The sequence below is a fragment of the Nannobrachium achirus genome (assembly GCF_963921795.1).
Source record: "Nannobrachium achirus genome assembly, chromosome: 15".
NCBI classification, from domain to species: domain Eukaryota; kingdom Metazoa; phylum Chordata; class Actinopteri; order Myctophiformes; family Myctophidae; genus Nannobrachium; species Nannobrachium achirus.
Genome location: NC_137822.1, coordinates 15,107,065 through 15,125,604, shown reverse-complemented (window position 1 = coordinate 15,125,604; position 18,540 = coordinate 15,107,065). Strand labels below are relative to the sequence as shown.

At 44.3% G+C, this 18,540-nt stretch overlaps 1 protein-coding gene across 2 annotated transcripts in view; it reads right to left on the bottom strand.

The window, feature by feature from the left end:
- Nucleotides 1-375: 375 nt before the first annotated feature.
- Nucleotides 376-18,540, bottom strand: part of abl1 (c-abl oncogene 1, non-receptor tyrosine kinase) — a gene marked incomplete at its 5' end in the record, with an annotated part of 48,297 nt that continues 30,132 nt past the window's right edge. For both annotated transcript variants that reach the window (XM_080743915.1, XM_080743916.1), the window contains 10 exons: nucleotides 376-2,599; nucleotides 3,222-3,350; nucleotides 3,499-3,588; nucleotides 3,885-4,037; nucleotides 4,482-4,666; nucleotides 5,560-5,737; nucleotides 6,288-6,372; nucleotides 6,876-7,148; nucleotides 10,483-10,778; nucleotides 15,117-15,281. In XM_080743915.1, the coding sequence (XP_080600041.1) occupies nucleotides 924-2,599; nucleotides 3,222-3,350; nucleotides 3,499-3,588; nucleotides 3,885-4,037; nucleotides 4,482-4,666; nucleotides 5,560-5,737; nucleotides 6,288-6,372; nucleotides 6,876-7,148; nucleotides 10,483-10,778; nucleotides 15,117-15,281 (3,230 nt within the window). In that variant the 3' untranslated portion in view covers nucleotides 376-923. The remainder of the gene's footprint in view (nucleotides 2,600-3,221; nucleotides 3,351-3,498; nucleotides 3,589-3,884; nucleotides 4,038-4,481; nucleotides 4,667-5,559; nucleotides 5,738-6,287; nucleotides 6,373-6,875; nucleotides 7,149-10,482; nucleotides 10,779-15,116; nucleotides 15,282-18,540) is intronic.

The following is an 18,540-nucleotide window of genomic DNA, read 5'->3' as shown; positions in this document are numbered from 1 at the left end:
TTGCCAACATGTGCTGAGAAGTAAAAAGTGTTCAATCCATTTAGTAGGCTTGCATCCATCATTCCTTTATGGCACATGATTGCAAATACTGCAATACGCATTCATTCAGACTAAATACTGACACACAGGCACTCGTCTCCACAGGCACTCATTTCCATCATTTATATACTGTATATCACACAATCTGCAGAGGAGTCACAATGCATTGACAAGAAATACATGTTACAAGCTACGGGCAAAGGTGATGTGGCTAGTGACATTCGATTCCAGAAGCTCCCTAGATCTTACAGGTTGCAATGCAAAAGTATGAGATTAGATATTTTAACGTTAGAGCTAAAGGCATCCTCAAACATAGCGAGGTTTAGGGTTGTTTTTGCACATTGTCAATGGCAACAATGCCAAATGTAACACACACTGACAGTAGAAATGAATGTGAAAGTGTTTTTAACTAGTAGTGTCATCATAGAGGATAAACAACTAAAAAACATAAGACATGATCATTTCAAAAAATGATTGGCGAAAAGTCATGTTGATGCAGAATTGGCCCCGGGCCTCTCAGTAAGGCCACTCGACATCATGTCCATTCATAGTTAACGTTTTTCCATATTCAACTCAGTTTGAAAACGTCTAGAGAAAGATTCCTTTGATTCCACGCACAGTAACCACAGGCTTTGGAGAAAGATTCCTTTGATTCCACCGCACAGTAACCACAGGCTTTAGCGTTTTGAAGTGCACTACAAAGTGTAAATCTTTGCTGTAACACCACCTTGCTCTACCATCTACTCTCCAGCGATCAGCATGGACCATATGATATTCATAACAACCATGGTTCATGCAGTTACCCAGAGAGATGCATAGTAGCACACATACAGGTATTTATCAGTTCAAGTTTCCTCTCTTGTAAGGTCGAGGGGTCTGTGGTGCTACCTCTGAACAATGTCGCTGATCTCTTTGACAGAGCAAAGCAGTTTGCTGAAGTCCTGCTGGGCGCTGGCGCCCCCAGTGGCATTGGGGCAGATCTGCAACTCGCGCAGGCTGCTCTCAAGCTTGTTGATGGCCTCACGGAAGGCAAACTTGTTCCTCATTTGCTGAATGGACTCCACATAGCTGATGCAGTATTTTGATAGGTTCTTGCCAGCCTCCAGCACAGCACTGTGGCTGCCCGTCTGCTCAGAGTTGCGACCGATGGCGGCGCGAAGCAGCTCTGTGCCCTCTAGCACCATCTCCCGCGTCACAGCCGAGTTGGGCGTGCGTTCGGCTGGCTGGCGGGGTGCCGTTTTGCGGAGGGAACGTCGGGTATTCATGAGGGGGATGAAGGCAGTGGGGGAGGTCAGGTCGCCCGCTGAAGAGAGGGAGGAGAAGCCACCCATGCTCTGGCTGGAGGTGAAGGTGGACACTGAGGTGGAGGAGGCAGAGGTCTTTAATGGTTGAGGTTTGGAGCTTGAACCCAGAGGCAGCTTCTTAGAGCCCTCACTGAGGGGTGTGCGGGCTTGGTCACAGGGAGCGGTTGGGTGGTGAGGTTCAGTGGGAAGGACCTTGGCTTTGGTGTCTGAGGGAGAGGGCAACTCATGAGTGGGGCTGCGGGAGTTTTTGCCGGATTTGGCATTGGAGGGTGGGGGTGGAGGTGGGGCTGGCTTGGGCTTCTGGAACCTTCCTCTCTCCCTCGTGGACGAGGAGTCTGTGGTGTGTTTGTTTCTGCGAGCCCTGCACTCGTCCGCGGCTGCACCCAGAGCAGGGAATACATTGGGCTTAAGGAGCTCAGCCTGTAGAGCACTGGTCCTTGAGTTGTCCAGCATTTGGGCCCCTGGTCTCCTGACCGGCTTGGGTGTTAAAGCTTGGGGACTAGAGCCGGGACTGGGTTCAGTGTCTTTAAACACTTCATCTGGTGCATCCTCTACCTTCTTAGGCAGACGTGGCGGGGGCGTGAGGGTCCCCAGTCTAGGGGTGTTCTCCCCTTTCTGCTCACTGGCCCGTTTACGCGGGAGCGCTGGCTTGCCCCCAAAGGTGCCCGAGTCAAAATGACGCTGACCAAGGTCTCTGGGAAGGGTGACAGACTTCCACTCAGTGCCCTGTGAGCCAGGAGGCATGCTAGAGGCAGAGGAGGACCGTAGGAAACGCTTGGAGTTGGACACTAGCTCCTCCTCACTGGGTGGAGTGGTTGCCGTCTTAACGCCCTGACCAGGCGCTGCGGGGGCTCCTTTTTTCCTTGGAAAAAGCGGACCTGGGAAGGTGGGTGCCCCATTGGCGATGCCCCCTGCCCCATTGTTATTTGCCCCAAGGAACTTTAAAGAATTTAAAGAGTCATTTAATGCTACTGATGCACCATTGTTGAAGCCGTCCATGTCTCGGTGCTCTGGGGCTAAGCCCCTCCTCTCCAGGGTGCCATCCATCTCTCTGAAGGAAGAGCTACGCTTGGGTGGGGCCGGGGCGTTCTTCTTCTTCTTCTTAATGAGGTTGAGGAAACTGCTGCCTCGGGTCTTGTCCTTATCTTGACCTTTAGGTAATAAGCGGTCGTCTTCGCTCAGGTTGCTGTCCAGAAGAGGCCGCTCTTTCCTGGGTAGCATGGGTGATGATACAGCCCCCTCTGGCTCCAAGGGGTCTTGGGGGTGCACAGAAACAATCAATGAGTCAGTGACAGGAAAGAGTACATCTTTTCAACACACTGATTAACAAGAATGAAAGAGATGCTACAAATGATGCTACATACCATATTTAACCCATTTAGGCCTAACCTATAGAATAGGGCTAAATCAGAAATTAGCCTACAAAACAAATATGTTGCTACATACTGTACATGTACTGTAAGCCCCTCCCAAACAGCAAAATGTGTTCCCGGCCTGAATGGGATAAGCATACTGTAGGTCAAAAGTTTTACTATGCGTCGTGACCTTGACTTTTTAAAGGTTTTTGGGGGGAAGGAAATGAATAGCACAGGTTCTGACCCAACCCCTAAGTTTTTATCTAAATGGGATTCGAACTGTCAGTTATCGCTGTGACAGACACAGAAAAACAGGGTGTGTTGACAATACACCTGCGAACCTTGGGTGTTAAAAGAAGGAGATCTCCTTCTTATCTCTATTTCCTAGTTCGGGGCCAGGTGTTTTAGGGTGTTTTTACCTGTTTTTGGAGGACAATCGTGCACGGTGCAAAACCCCTGGCATCTAATGTGTTAACATAGAAAACAGGTCTACTATGGTCTGGTGTATGTAAGCAAGCCTCACCAGGACTGTCTCCGTCTCGGTTGTCCATGTTCCTGCGTACAGGTCTGGTCTTGGTGGGAAGCTCTGGAGCCTGCTGGAGAGGTCCCAGTGTCACCTTCTTCCCTTTCTTCCCAAGCTCCTTCTCCACCTCTGCATGCAGACATGGAACGGCAAAAGTGAAACATTGATACTTTCTGGACAACATGGAGCGTGCAAGTTGATCTGGTCAGCACTCCCGCATCTCGGAGTGCTGGAGCTACAATATAGACTTCATACACTAAAGAAAGCAAGTACTGACCATCAGAGATACTGGACTCCTGAAACATGGTCTCGAAGGCCTGATGGGTCTCAGCAAAAGATGGACGCTCTGCAGGGTTCCACTTCCAACCTGGTATGAACACCAAAACACCCCATCAGTCTGTATGTACATCAATCCTCAAGCTGATGTTGAGAAGTACAGTATATAAAACATATCGAATTGCAAATCTCTTATTTTTTTCTTATAGGATTTATTTTTTAGCTTTTATGTTTTAATTGCTGTGGCTTAGCAGTAACAGATAAGATCCTGAAATACACACGTTCCCCTCTGTGAACTATAACTAGAGTTCTCTCCTACAGCATCTTATCTTTATCTCAACATCTCTAGGGATATATAACAATAATCTATGATTCTTTTCAACTCACAGGCCCTCATGAGTTCATAGACCTTCTCAGGGCAGCCCTCTGGCCGGTCCATACGATAGTCTTTCTCCAGCAGCTCATAGACTTGGGACAGGTCGATGCCAGGGTAAGGAGACATGCCATAGGTAGCGATCTCCCAAAGCAGCACACCAAATGCTGGAGATGTCACAAAGACTTCATTAGTGGTTGAGTTCACACAATAACGACATTACCCAAATGTAATGGAATAGTAAAATGGAATTATGCAAAATGAAGAAAAACCTTTGTGCTATGACAATTAATTTATCTTCTGCAAGAGGCAATATGAAAGCGACTTCTCTGGTGACAAAGACAAACTAGACATATCTAGATATATTGTTGCTGCCGGGTAGAATGCTTATATATCCAAAACTGATTTGGAAATGGAACAAATAACCTGTGTTCTAATGCGTGTGTTCTAATCTAAACTAAATGTATACTTTGTCATACGACAAAGTATAAATAGGGAACTCATTTATGAAAAACCATAAAGAGGGTGAAATACAAGGTTTCTGGCAGACAGCGGTGATATATTTTTTTACGTAATGGCTGCAACAAGTGAGATTCAGCCAGCGTGCTCACCCCAGACATCGGACTTGATAGAGAACTTGTTGTAGGCCAGACTCTCTGGAGCAGTCCATTTGATGGGGAACTTGGCTCCAGCGTGGGCTGTGTAGGTGTCTCCAGTCATCAGCCTGCTCAGACCAAAGTCAGCTACCTTCACCAGGTGGTTCTCTCCTACCAGACAATTGCGAGCAGCCAAGTCCCTGGAGCAGAGATGACAGACAGCAGAATGCAGTCATTTAAGGACATAATGTGCAATTCAGATTTATTTTTGTCATAATCCGCCATGTTTTCATGGGACATTAATTATTGTGTTTTGAGATTATGATATGTGTTTTATCAACACATCCATTGTAGAGTTAGCATTCCACTTGTGCGTAGAGCAGAGTAATGGGCCGAGTCTCGACAGGCTTGAAAATTTGGATGAAGATTGGCAAATATAAAAAGACATAAATTATCATTGCCTCTAGAGAGGACCTCATTAAACATGCCAGAACAAACACTAGCTATCTTGCAACACAGCCTTGGCTATGATACGTTTCAGTATGTCTGTGACAAAAGATGGCTTTCTGTCTGTGAGCTGTGAGAAAAGGAGCTGGAGAGAATGAAGAGAAAGAGGGAGTATGGAAGGAGGAGGGACAGGTGTCGGGTTTCACGTGGCCAGCCTGTGAAATCAGCCTGTGTGAAGTCATGGATGAGATCAGTCGTCTATGACACATCTTGGACAAAATTTCAACCCGATCAGAACCCCATTGACATCCATTATACAATTATTGACTTGACTTGACTGACACACACAAGAAAGCCAGGGCCTGAACTGAAGTTTTGGGAAGTAAGAGCACTTGTGTAGTGTATAATAAAGTGGCATTGCATGAGCTCTACTGTGACTTTAGAGGCACATCTATTTGGAGGTCTTGAGAAAAAAACTGCCCATTCACCGGGCCTGCCCAGCTTATGAACAGACAACATACCGATCTACACCATGGGACGATTAAGTATAAAATAGGGCTTAACTTTGGAACCGCCCAAAAAAGCAATTTATTTATTTCTGAACATGGGCCAAAGCAAAGGCAGCCACCGACGTGGTTCTGCATACCTGTGAATGAAGTTCTTTCTCTCCAAGTATTCCATGGCAGAGGAGATCTGCGTGGCCATGTAGAGAAGCACCACCGCGTTGACTTCCTCTCTGTTGCACTCCCTCAGGTAGTCGAGCAGGTTGCCGTGCGTCATGAACTCTGTGATGATGTAGAACGGAGGCTCTCGCGTGCACACCCCTAGCAGAACAAAGCACACAATGCTAGAGTCAAATACTGTAGTCCAGGGGTTCCCAAACTCTTTTGGCACCCCTATAAATATTATTTTCATCTGAGGCACCCCTACAATATATTCATATTTTTCACTCCCAACACCTTATATTTATGCCATATTTTAGCGATTATGTTGCGAGGAAAACGTTGAGATAATAGCCATTTTGGTTAGAACTGACTGAAAATAATTGTACTTTAAATTTGCCATTATACTAATGCTTTTAAGGGTCCAAATAAATTCCAAATATTATCAAATTAACTCGCGGCACCCCTGGACTTCCGTCACGGCACCCCAGGGTGCCCCGTCACCCACTTTGAAAACCCCTGCTGTAGTCTCACATCATTTTCTAATGATTCCGCCAAAAACAACGTGTATCGGAAAGCGCTGAAATGCAAAGACAATAAAGCAGATAGTTCTGCTAAGCCTGCTGCTTAGCAGACATATTTTTCAGATTTCAGAGCTGATAAAGGCATTTCGAGGGACTAAGTCAGGTGATGGACGGGGTGGCCAACGTACCCAGTAGCTGAACCAAGTTAGGGTGTTTAATCTCTTTCATGACAGCAGCCTCTTTGAGAAACTCCTCCACTTCCATCGTGTCCTCCTTAACAAAATGACAAAAGAGCACAGAGTCAACTGCTGTCCAAGTGCTTCCAGAAGACAAGTTGCCAGCAGTTGCATCGCTACACCACCAGGTGGCAGTATAATAAACACCACACAGCCAAGCAAGACATACTTTTTATCACTGTCAGTATATTAGTACAGTACAAATTCACAACTGTTCTCATCCATCTGCTCTTCTCTCGATACTAGCCCATTCAATCTGGAAATGCATCTGTGTCATTTTAGATTTAAGCTATATACTATTGGCAACATGATGTATTTCAGAAACCTGCCATTTTTAGTATCAGCCTCAGGTCTAGAATTGGCTCGGGGTGCAACAATTAATCAAACTAAACTATTTCATTCATATCTTGTAAAAAAAGTATACCGAAAATAGCTGATCTAACAAAACGTGCTTCTCTATTTTAGATTAAAGATGGAAAAAGGTACCAAACAGAATAATCACTAAGAACAATAGTCCGCAGTTGCAGCTCTGCTCCACACCTTAAGCGTCTTGACGGCCACCGTGAGGCTGTACTTCTTCCAGATGCCCTCGTACACCTCCCCGTACTGGCCCCCTCCCAGCTTGTGCTTCATGGTGATGTCGGTGCGCTCCATCTCCCACTTGTCGTAGTTGGGCGACACGCCATAGATGGTGGGCTTGTTGCGCTTGGGAGCCGGATAGTGCAGAGTGGTGATGAGGCCATCGGCCACCGTGGAGTGGTGATGCACCAGCTCTGCCAGTGTGTTGAAACGGCTCTCTGATGACACATACAGCTGGGAGGAAATATACATGACATCTGATGAGTTCAATGCTATATTAGCAATGTCATACAGAGGGTAATCCACTCTGTGCTGGTCAAATCGGTTTTTAAAACGTGTGACTCTTGACCATAGTCAGGAGATGTCTATGAATATCTAATAGCCAACTAGACTTCAGTCTGTCAAGGTGCCAACTTGCGTCTTGTGCACTCGTGGCCATAATATGGCCTACTTGTGCACCAGCAGAGCGTGCAAGAACTTTCGGTGCTGTTTGTATGTATGTGGGTGGGCATTCTGGGCAAGTGGCACTCTTTCGAGGTGCCAACTTGCGCCTTGTTATTTATATCAGGTCGCACTTGTTGGTGGCGACATCACCAAGAACGGTGCTCCCTCATTGGCTAAAGGCCCTGCATTTGTACAGTCGACCGGATACAGACAGAACCGAAAGTAGTACTTGCACGCTACGCTGGCGCAAGTAATTACAATGACCATAAGTCAGCTCATTCTACTACACTTGCTAAGTTTGTGTCTGTAGTCAGAGCATCCAACTTCAAAATTCATGTGTGTGTGTGTGTGTGTGTGTGTGTGTGTGTGTGTGTGTGTGTGTGTGTGTGTGTGTGTGCAAACAGCATTCAGTCTATTTTGTGAGTTAGAACTAAACAATGCAGATATATACAGTGAGAGCGCGATGTCAAGCTCTCACGCCTAGACATTTTTCAAAAAGGGTTAAAACTGCAATCCGTAACTGTCATGTCCTCCCCGGGATCTGAACCTGGGTGCAGAATCTACAGGGAGACCACCTCCAACCACCACAGTTTTGTTTGTTTAATTTATATTGTATTAAACATAAAGATTGGTTCAAATAACACAGTGGTTCTCATGCATTCAACTCTCAAGGACCCCATAACTGAGTGTGTACGAATGGAACCTATGGACCAATAAGGGTCTTCCATTTGGTTTCAATTTGATACTCCCTCACGGAACCCTTAGGGTCCCTGGTCCACTTTGAGAAAATGTAGTAATATTATTCACACAATAGTTATGGATTGCAGCTTTAAGAATTCAAAAATGACTTTTAGATTATTTCTAATACGTTGCTTGGCATTTCAGTGCTTGTCTTAGTGCTTAATATTTTCTAATTAGGATCAAAGATCCCTCATAAGGCAGAATGAGCATGAGAAAGGCATCTGTCAGGCCGTTTGTTGCATGGGGGGAAATTGGTCAGGACTGACTGGACAGTCTTTTCCATTGTCCAGGTCTTACATAACACCCTCAATTACTCATTCTCCACTCTGCTCCATGCATAGCCTGCTTCACACTCAACACATACAGGTCATTTTGTCACTTGTGAAAGGGCTCTTTAGCCGTACAGAAATAGTGACTTTTGACTGAAAGGGAGGAAAAGCCACTTCAAATCTAAAGAGGATTGTATTTATCTATCATTATCCAAAGCCCTTATACTAGCGCCAACCTTCATGTACGCTTTAGCCCTATATGCTACTTTTCAAGATTTTTGGAATGTTTTTCATATTGACACTTATAATGAGGCCCTTTCTTCTCCGGTGGTTTTCTTGAGTAATCACAGTCAGTGTGGTAGTGAGTTAGGCAGGTTCATGGGTGAGAACTGGAAGCGCTGAACACAGAAGAAGTAGTACTGACCTATTGGAAAAGTCAGACATACCAGACTTCTGACAATGGACATCTGTAGGCAACCGTACTGTAAGACACTGTGAGGTCTGTGTCATCATACGTGTCTGCACGATGTGTGCGTCTGTCTGTTTCTTCAGGTGTGTGTCGGCATTAACCACTTTTAATATGGCTTCCACATTTAGGGCATGGCATTATGGGTGAAAGGTTTCCAAAATGTAAATTGTCGACAAAGTATATGTCGACAAAGTATACTGTCACTGTCAGGCAGAAACAAGTTCCAAGTTTCAAATGTTTATGTTTTCTTTCCGTAAATTAAAGCCATACTTCATCATACAAAAGTGTCGCACAAAAGTAGGGAAGATAGCAGATCTACATGCTTGTAGATCGTCCATTTTGACTATTCTAAATGGTTTTTAAAATAATAAAAAGGTAGGTTTTGGACACACAATGTGTGTGTGTGTCTGGCCGTCTTTCTGTGTGTGTCTGTGTTTTCATGCGTACGTGTCTGTGTAGAGGGCCCATCTCAAAATCGAGTGTCAGCGTCGGGGCTCGCCTTCTGGTCTGGCCTTGTGTCTACTGGCCATTATGTGCAGGATAGTAGTGGTTAGCGGCATTCCTGTCATGCCTGACGTTCCCCGAGCCATCTCGCGTCTGTGCAGTACAGATACAGCGATGACACAGCCAGGTTGGCAGCTCGATGCAGACAGTGACATGGCCTGGCCTGAGGGGCCGGGGTGGGGTGGGGTGGGCAGACAGCATAATCCGATTTCTTTGTGGATCTTACTTACACCGTACCTCGATCTGTAAACTGCAGTCAGTGTGTAGCTGTGTTTATAAAAGTGCAACTGTGCATGCCAGAGTCAGGGCAATATAACAAAAATACACTTATGACAGCAAAATTTGATTTAGTTTTTAGTAATCTTTTACTAATCTGAAATGTTTTAGTATTAGTCTAGTTTTAGTCGAATAAAAAAGATTTTAGTTGACTAAAACTACAGTTGATCTTGGCGACGAAAATATATTTTGGCGGGGCTTGAGGGCGTCGTAATGCCAGATTTTATAATTGGTTGCACTCTGAAAATAGCCGATCCACAAGCTCACTCTAGCTCTGCTCTCTTCTCCACTAGTCTGGTCAATATATTCAGTCTTAGTTTTAGCTTAGCTTTTTGGTTTTTATTTAGTTTTGTCAGTGAAACATCATAGTTTTAGTTTTTACACTGCTAGGCATCTGTCTGTTAGTTCTGGAAAATGCTTAAATTTTCACGTTGGATCCCGCGTTCAGAACCGGTGGTGTAGAACAGTGGTTCTTAACCTGTGGGTCGGGGGGGGGGGGGGGGGGGGTCACCAAATTATTTTGGGGGGTCCCCAGATGAATAGCTTAATGTGAAACATTGTTTTCTCACTCAACCGTAAACAAACCAACAAAGTTTGTATAGAGGGCATCTGCCCATTTCTAAAGTGACAATTTAAGGACTTTTCAATACCTCTAAAATTACAAATTAAACATTGGTCAAATTGTCAAATATTAGAGACAGAAATTGTAAAAATAGCCGATCTACATGCTCACAACGCCTCACAACCCCAGTTAAAACATGATTATTTTGGGGGTCACAGCCTGAATAGGTTGAGAACCACTGGTGTAGAACAATTGCACTTCCACACCATCTGTGACTCTCCTGACACCCCCCCCCATGCCTACCTTGCTATCAGAAGCTGTGTTGATTCTGTAGTGGTAGACCCTCCCCTCGTAGCGCAGGGAGATCGACCTCTGGCCGGGACTGCTCTCACTCTCGCGGACCAGGAAGCTTCCGTTGATGCCGGAGCTGAGCAGATACTCGGCTGCGTTGCGCGACACGGGCCCATGGTACCAGCTGTGCTTCTCTAGGCTGTTGACAGGGGTGATGTAGTTGGAGGGCACCCAGCCCTGGCCGTTCTTGGTCTGTGCCTCACACCATTCACCGTTGTGGTTGTATCCCAGCACGCGTAGCTTCTCTCCTGGTTGGGAATGCGATGGGACAAAGCATTAGAGTCCAATGCTTTATCAGTGTAATGATTAGACTGGTAATAGGGCAGTGAGAACGTGGTTTACAGTGATTTTAGAATAGCTAAGGGGCGGCCTAAAACACCCATCGCCGTTTTAGAATCACTGTAAAAACCATGGCCTCGCAGGGCTAAATGCTTTTTATAAAATGGTTACTACATAGTCATAGATCTATCCAAATAAACACAATTAAGAATAATTTCTCTACCAGAATAATTTCTACAAGAGAGTAGTCCATGACTGCCAGCACAAACAAGGATTGTTGGCACAGTAATAGTTATACGTGCAGTCACAGGTGAGTAGTTATAGAGCATTTTCCAATATCCTTTTATAAGTACAACCATCTAATCACACTGGTTGTGTGTCATTTCTAGCTGATAGGACCTAGTCCTAGACCAGGGGTCTTCAACATTGTCAGGCCAAGGACCCCTTAGTTGAGAGAGAGATGAAGCGGGACACCCACAACCTTTTCATAGATTCCATAGTTTCTACAAGCCTACAACGCCTCGCTGTGAGGCGTTGTGAGCTTGTAGATCGTCTATTTTTGGCTAAAGTTCCCAGAATATGGACGCTAGGGTTCAAGTGGTTAATATAAAAAAGAAGAAAAACGTTTTTTCTATCACTCAAAGCTTTGGGAGGACCCTCTGTAGTAACTCTGAGGACCCCCTAGGGGTCCCAGACCCCCTGTTGAAGACCCTTGTCCTAGACAAAAGTATTTCCACAACTAGCAGTGAGAAGCATCCAAATGCTTTGTTTTGATGAGGTGGATATAAAATAGCCGCTGTAAAGGAATCTAACCACATGAACCCTAGCGACCCTATTCTGGGGGCAAACGTTCTGCTAAAATAGCAGATGTACAAGCTCAGAAAGTATCGCATTGCGACATGCGGAGACATTGCAGATCAGCTAATTTCAGTGAAGAAATTCGGAGGGAAGAAAATGGAGGGGGCCTAGTATAGAACCCTGGGGACTCCGGTCAACAAAGTATATGGGGTTTAAGTGGTTATGGCCAAAGTGCTCAGTGTGTTTTCAAGTCAGACATGCAGGAATCCACTGTATCTAATGTCATGTTTACTCAGATTGGGGACGCCGGTTGGGGCTTTTGTTTTCCACTGGTCATGGTGTCAGCTCGGCCCACTGACATCACTGCTTGTGTGTGAGGTTGTTCTCGATTGGATACCGATTGGCACCATACAGTATGTGTTCCGGACACATCAGTGCAATTAATAAGTAATAGGTGCAGTCGTGCTTGAAGTATATCGTTGTTGTCGGGTGAAAACCTTGTATGTGACTGTCCAAAACCGCTTGTTTTGCATTTTTGCATTTTTCATTTTAAAAATGATTTAAACTAGTGAAAACAGCCGATCTACAAGCACACAACGCCTCGCACCGCGAGGCGTTGTGTGCTTGTAGATCTGCTGTTTTCACTACTTTGGTGCGACGGCCTTGTATGATGAAGCAGGGCTTTGCTTTGCGAAAGAACGGACACATTTGAAACTTGGAGATACGAGGTTTCCACCCGGCAACAACGATATGGACATACCGTAAAATAAACAAATTATCAGCTAGTATTAATGCTGTGTAATTTAACTGATACAGCAAGGCTTTGTTGCAGAACAACAAAAGAAAAAGCATTTTGGGATACTGTATAATCAATAATGGCAAAAATAATTATGAACTGTAATCATGATCCAGTTTCATATTGTAATATTCGCCAGCTTCGCAATAATGGTCGACACTGACACTTTTTTTTTTAAAATGTATTGCTTTGAAGAGTGCATTTCCTTGCTTAATCCAGTGTAAGTGTGGTCTCCTTCCTTCCTGTGTTTGTCTGTGTGCTCCCTCTACTCTGCAGAGTTGTTTTCCAGTGTCTTCAGTGGAAAGAACTCATGTGTGAGTCAGGAAGTGAGAGTCACAGAGGCAGTGAGAAACGCGTGTGCTCGTTTCCCAACGGGTCTGAGCACAAGAGTGGGGAGTGGACGCGGGTGGGTGTGAGATGTAAGGGAGCGCTTGTTTTCGGTGGAGGCGACGGAGACGCGCCGTCGTCACGTGAAACACTGCCGTGTCGACTGTTGCGAAGATCGCTTGAGCGCCGTCGGAGTTATGTCCCGAATGAGGGACAGAATCGTAAATCTTTGTCCCCCCCCCGACTTTCAGCACCTCCGCGCGGCCCAAGTGGACACAGCGGAGCACTCCCTACCTCTGGTTCAGCTCAGACCCGTTGGGAAACAAAACAAGGTTGTGTGAGAAACGGGGGATGCGACGGGAAGTGAGTTACAGTGGCAGTGAGAAACGGGGGATGCGACAGGACGGAAAGCAAATATGTGGATTTCCAATCAGGCTCGTCATTCTTACAAACACCTGCAACATATCCCATCTCAGCCGAGGCTAGCGCCAGACCTGATGCTAATCCCCATTAGAGAGTCTTCGACCACTGATTACCGTTTTGATTTTTATTAATAAATTAATAAATAAACATTTTGTAGAAAGAAAGGGGAAAGGGGGAGGTGCGAAATCATTTCACTATGAAATAACTAATATGCTGCTGTTGAAACCAATCTAAGGATGGGCATTTCTTTGTCAACATATTCATGGGTTGCATTTGTAGTCCTACACCGGCCATGTTGAGGACCAACACAGAACATTGGTTCTATGCCAATCAGACAAATTGAAAAACCCGTGTTGGTCCTCAACATGGCCGTTTAGGACTACAAATGCTACCCATGAATACACTTGGAAGTGATAGCAGTTAAAGCCAACCACCTCATTACAGACAGAGCCTACCAGGTGAACAGAATCCAAATAAAGCTTAAACAGTCATCTGCCTTTCTGGAAATGTTTTCCACTGCCTGATTTCCTAGACGTCTCATTATCAGCTGCGGGTTTCAGATCAAAGAAATTAACGGATTATAAAGTCCACGATGCCAGTCTCAGGTTGGCATCACCCCCGTTATCTTATTTTGAAGGCCAGAAGTCCACAGCGCAAACACTTCCGGTCTGACGTCATCGCGTCCTGCGCCGGAACCGATCCTTGTCCACGTGGAGTTGTGTAATGGCGGACCGGAGCTTTTATACATGTGTAACATAAGCGAGCATCTGCCTCCATCTTCGCTTCTAAAGTGTAGTTTTGAGATAATGGACATTAAAGATGAGATCGGCCGTCCACCTCAATGTTATGGGATGGACTATTTTGTGCTCCTGGAGCCGTGATGATGCGAAATCAGCGACGGATTTCGTCTCCGGACCTCCGGCCATTGTACTCGGTAATGTATCCGCCGTTACAGTAATATATTACTTTTCACGAGTATACTCGGGATTGGCACTCCGGGTACTCGAGTACTTTTCACGAGTCTTCGCGGGATTGGCACTATATGAGTTAAAAGTAAAACAGTCACCTGTACGTCTTTCTGGAAATTATTTCCACAGCCTACTGTGCCTAGCTAGGATGGTAGATGATAGTTTTATTAGTGTGGTTGCTATAGGCAGCACACTATTGTTCTCGTCCGAGACTTTTTTTGCCAGCAAAGTGAACCTGCTTTTTGTAAACTTTTGCACAAACTTAAAAGTTACGCTTTTGGTCATGCTTCACACACTGTTGTCATGCATCACATGACATCAACATATATAATATAGATGGTAAGACTGAATTCAGTTCCCAGTGTATTCCTCGCGACTCGCGCCAGTGCAACCACACTTTAGGGCTGTCACGATTATTACATAATCGTCTAATCGTGATTATTTGACATAATCGCGATTATTTGACATAATCGTCATAATCGTTTCCATGTTGAAAGATCTTCATATATTTTTTTAAAAGTCAAAAGTAGTGGAAATAGCAGATCGCGACGCGTTGTGAGCTTGTAGATCGGCTATTTCCACTATCAATGTTCTTTTTTAAGTGTAAAGTTGTCGAATATGTCAATAACTTCTTTGTATATCTACCATGTGCAACTTCAAAGCCTAAAAGCCAAACAGAAATGTAATTGTCAACGACAAAAACACAATTAAATCGTTAATCGCGTCACAACGTGACGCGTTGTGAGCTTGTAGATCTGCTATTTTTGGTGAAGAGAGTTCTCGTAGATGGAAAAAGAACTCATCAAGTACAGTGCAAACCAGGTCTGTTTTACTAAGCATAGTGAAGTGATATTGATGAATTCCAAATATTATCAAATTATCTCGCGGCACCCCTGGACTGGCATCACGGCACCCCAGGGTGCCCCGGCCGTCACCCACTTTGAAAACCCCTGGCCTAGTAAAAACACAGATACAGTATTCTTAAAAGGACTGACCTTTTGTGATGCTGAGGGTGTTGTCACCGCTGGCCACAAAGTCGTAGAGGGCAACAAAGAGGTTGGGGTCATTCTCACTGGGCCCAGCCAACAGATTCTCTTTAGAGTTCCAGCGGGCCGCTTCTGTCAGACCCTGGGGTTCAAAGTCTGGTCTCTGGAGAGCTTCTGAAACAGAGAGAGTAACAACACATCAGTATAACTGACCAACATATACAGTACATTAAAATCTGCAAACAATGGAGAAAAGCAAACAACATGAAGCATGGTTGATGGGACAAATGTGAAATTAAAGACAATTTGTGGATATATCTTTGTGATATGCCAACAGTCAGCAATTCGGTGTGCGTCTATGTGACAAACTGTTTGATATGCAGTATTGATTTTACCATACCGTATAGCATAGATAGATGTTGCTCAACCAAACTGATTCAACAATAGCCTCCCCTAGGATAATGTAATCCTTATATTTACCCACCCCCCAGCAAAAGGCAACCTCACACATCAATCAATGCTGCTTTACTTCAACTTGTCAGCACAGCAGCAGGGATCCCTCCATGGTATCAGAGAAATGAATGATTCAAAACTTTAATAAAGAGGACTTTAATAACCGAGCATCCACCTGGCCATGCCCCCACGAGGTCTGCTTTTCATTTCCTGCATCATCCCCTCGTTTCCAGTTCTACAGTCACAATTATTCCCCCATAAGAGAGTGACGAAACCTAACTTTACCGTAATTTTAACAGTAAGAAGGCTTTAAACATCTCTGCAATCTTTTCAAGAGGATATGTGTAGAACAGACCGACATACACCACTCTTAACACCGCTTGTTTTTCTTACATTCTCATCCGCATGTATATTTGCCTCATTTGCCTGCTTGAATATGTATGTAACTGTGAGCCGAGTTGTTTGGTCATACATTGTCATTTCTCTTGTGTTTTTTCTTGATTTGTGTCATTTTAACACTAGTAAGACGCCGCGGGGCGACAAGCGACCTCGCTCTAAAGGGTGAGGTCGCTCCACAGTGATATGGGCATCAGCAATAATTGTGTCCATGTACTTCAAATCAATATGATGAGTATACAATGGGGAGTGAAGGAAATATAATTTCTGACATCCTAATGTAGGTGAGGAGATAACAGTGGATAGAGTGAAACCTATGATCTGAATAGTCAAACGAAGCTTGATTGTGTGCCCTACTCAGCTGTTGTCACACAAGTAAACTTACATCTTCCCACCCCATAGGCTGGGAATTACAACCCCCGTGAATGTCACATAAAAGCAAAATGGCTGCCATGTCAACATGGTCAATACTAAACACTGACACCTCTTCATCTGTAACAGGCTAGAGAACATGTTTTCAAAGGGTTTCTAAAGGATGTTCAAGTAGTACCTGACTGAGGGTTAAAAAAAAAGATCAGGACTCATTCATTAATACACAAAAAAAGCTGTCTACATCTTAAATATGAACTGAAGGAAACTTGTGAAGCACTTGTGTCATCTTGACTACAAAGACACCAGAAAAACCACCACTGATTATACTGTTACCCTAGGCCTAGGGTCGTTAATAGTTTTGAATACAATGACCACTGAGACAAATGGGTAGGGCAAAGAAAGTGGGAAAAAAAAGACTGGCTTGTGAGGCTAGCGAAATACAAACCGATGGACAAGTCAATTACATACGCAAGATGCATCTGGTGACCTGCTGAGGTCTGGGACAATGAGCTGCTATCCATCTGCTTCACAACATTCATGAGTAGGGCTGTCACGATATGACATTTTACATGACGATTAATTGTCACTCAAATAATTGCGATTAACGATTTAATTGTGTTTTTGTCATTGATAATTACATTTCTGTTTGGCTTTTAGGCTTTGAAGTTGCACATGGCAGAACCTAAATATACAAAGAAAGTATGGACATATTTGACAACTTTCTACTTAAAAAATAACATTGATAGTGGAAATAGCCGATCTACAAGCTCACAACGCGTCGCGATGCGACGCGTTGTGAGCTTGTAGATCTGCTATTTCGGACATTTTTCAACATTCACGATTATGACGATTATGACAAAATAATTGCGATAATGTCAAATAATCACGATTAGACAATTATGTAATAATTGTGACAGCCCTAAGGACCATCATTCCATCATTCCATGGCTTAGGATTTGTCAAATGAGGCATTTGGTGATAGTGTCATTTTAGTGTTAAACTTATCAGACCTAAGGAGTCAAAATACCACTGCTCCATCATCCAACACCAGTCAAATTCTGTCTGACAAAATGACTATGCATGGACCACATTTACGTTGCCTACTGATAAGTGTCTTGGGCAAGGTTATACGACAATGGCATAATTTGTTGCCAAGGGGCTGGTTCCATAAACATGGATTAAAATGTATCTTCCAGGTATAAGTAATGGTACTGTATCACCAAATGTCACTTCTTCTACAGTAGGATATGGATTTATCTTTGCCCGTGAACTAGCCAGATTCAGCCTACAGTTAACTGCGGTAAAGACTTTAAAGTTTTACTTAACAAACCCATAGTTACATGAGCATGGGTAAGATTTAAAGACTCCCTAATCGGGAGATAAGCGACCGTCAGGTCGCATACACAAACTTTAGAAGGCAATCGTAGCCAATCAGGAGGGAATAAAGGGACAGATCCATGTTGATGACATACTGTGTACCACTTTGCATGATTTTAGGCCAAAATGTGTAGGAGCAGTGTCCAAAAAATGTGTTTTGCAAAAATCGGCCTGATGGTGGCGCTAGAAGAAATGAAGGGTGGAGGTTGTGATTTGCCATCCAAGGAGTGTGTGTACAAAGTTTGGCATGGATAGGGGCAACGGTGGCAGAGACAGAGTAGGGCCAAAAGTGTGACGTGACATGACGGACAGACTGACTGACTGACAGCCGGTGGAGTTTTTGATAGTAACTGCGACCTGACGGTCGCAACAACTGTTTTCTCGTCCTGGATTCAAGCCCAAAAACTAATGGTCTAACAAGCAAACAGCAGTATTTTTTCCTTTTTTTTCTCTTTTTTAAATTAAAAGCGGAAAAATTCATAGGTTTAATTTGATTTGAACCTGCGTTTTCCCACATGGGAGACCAAACTACTTTATTGCTCTCCCAAGATGGAATCTCAGTCAGGGGAGATATTGCACTTCTGAGCTTTAGGCAGGGCTACGCGTCATACTCTTCCATAAAGATACAAGATAACGTATTCAGTAAAACAAGTTCTGGGTTGCAGGTTTAACGTGGGGAAAAGATAAAACTAGTCAAGTAGCACTGTCTGCAAGATAGATAACTCAGAGAAGTGAGGATAGGGAAACAAGGACAGATCACATGTGAGAGGGAGTAGGTTAGTCATAATGTACAAATAATGAATCAATCATATCAAAACAGTAAAAGCCCCAGCAG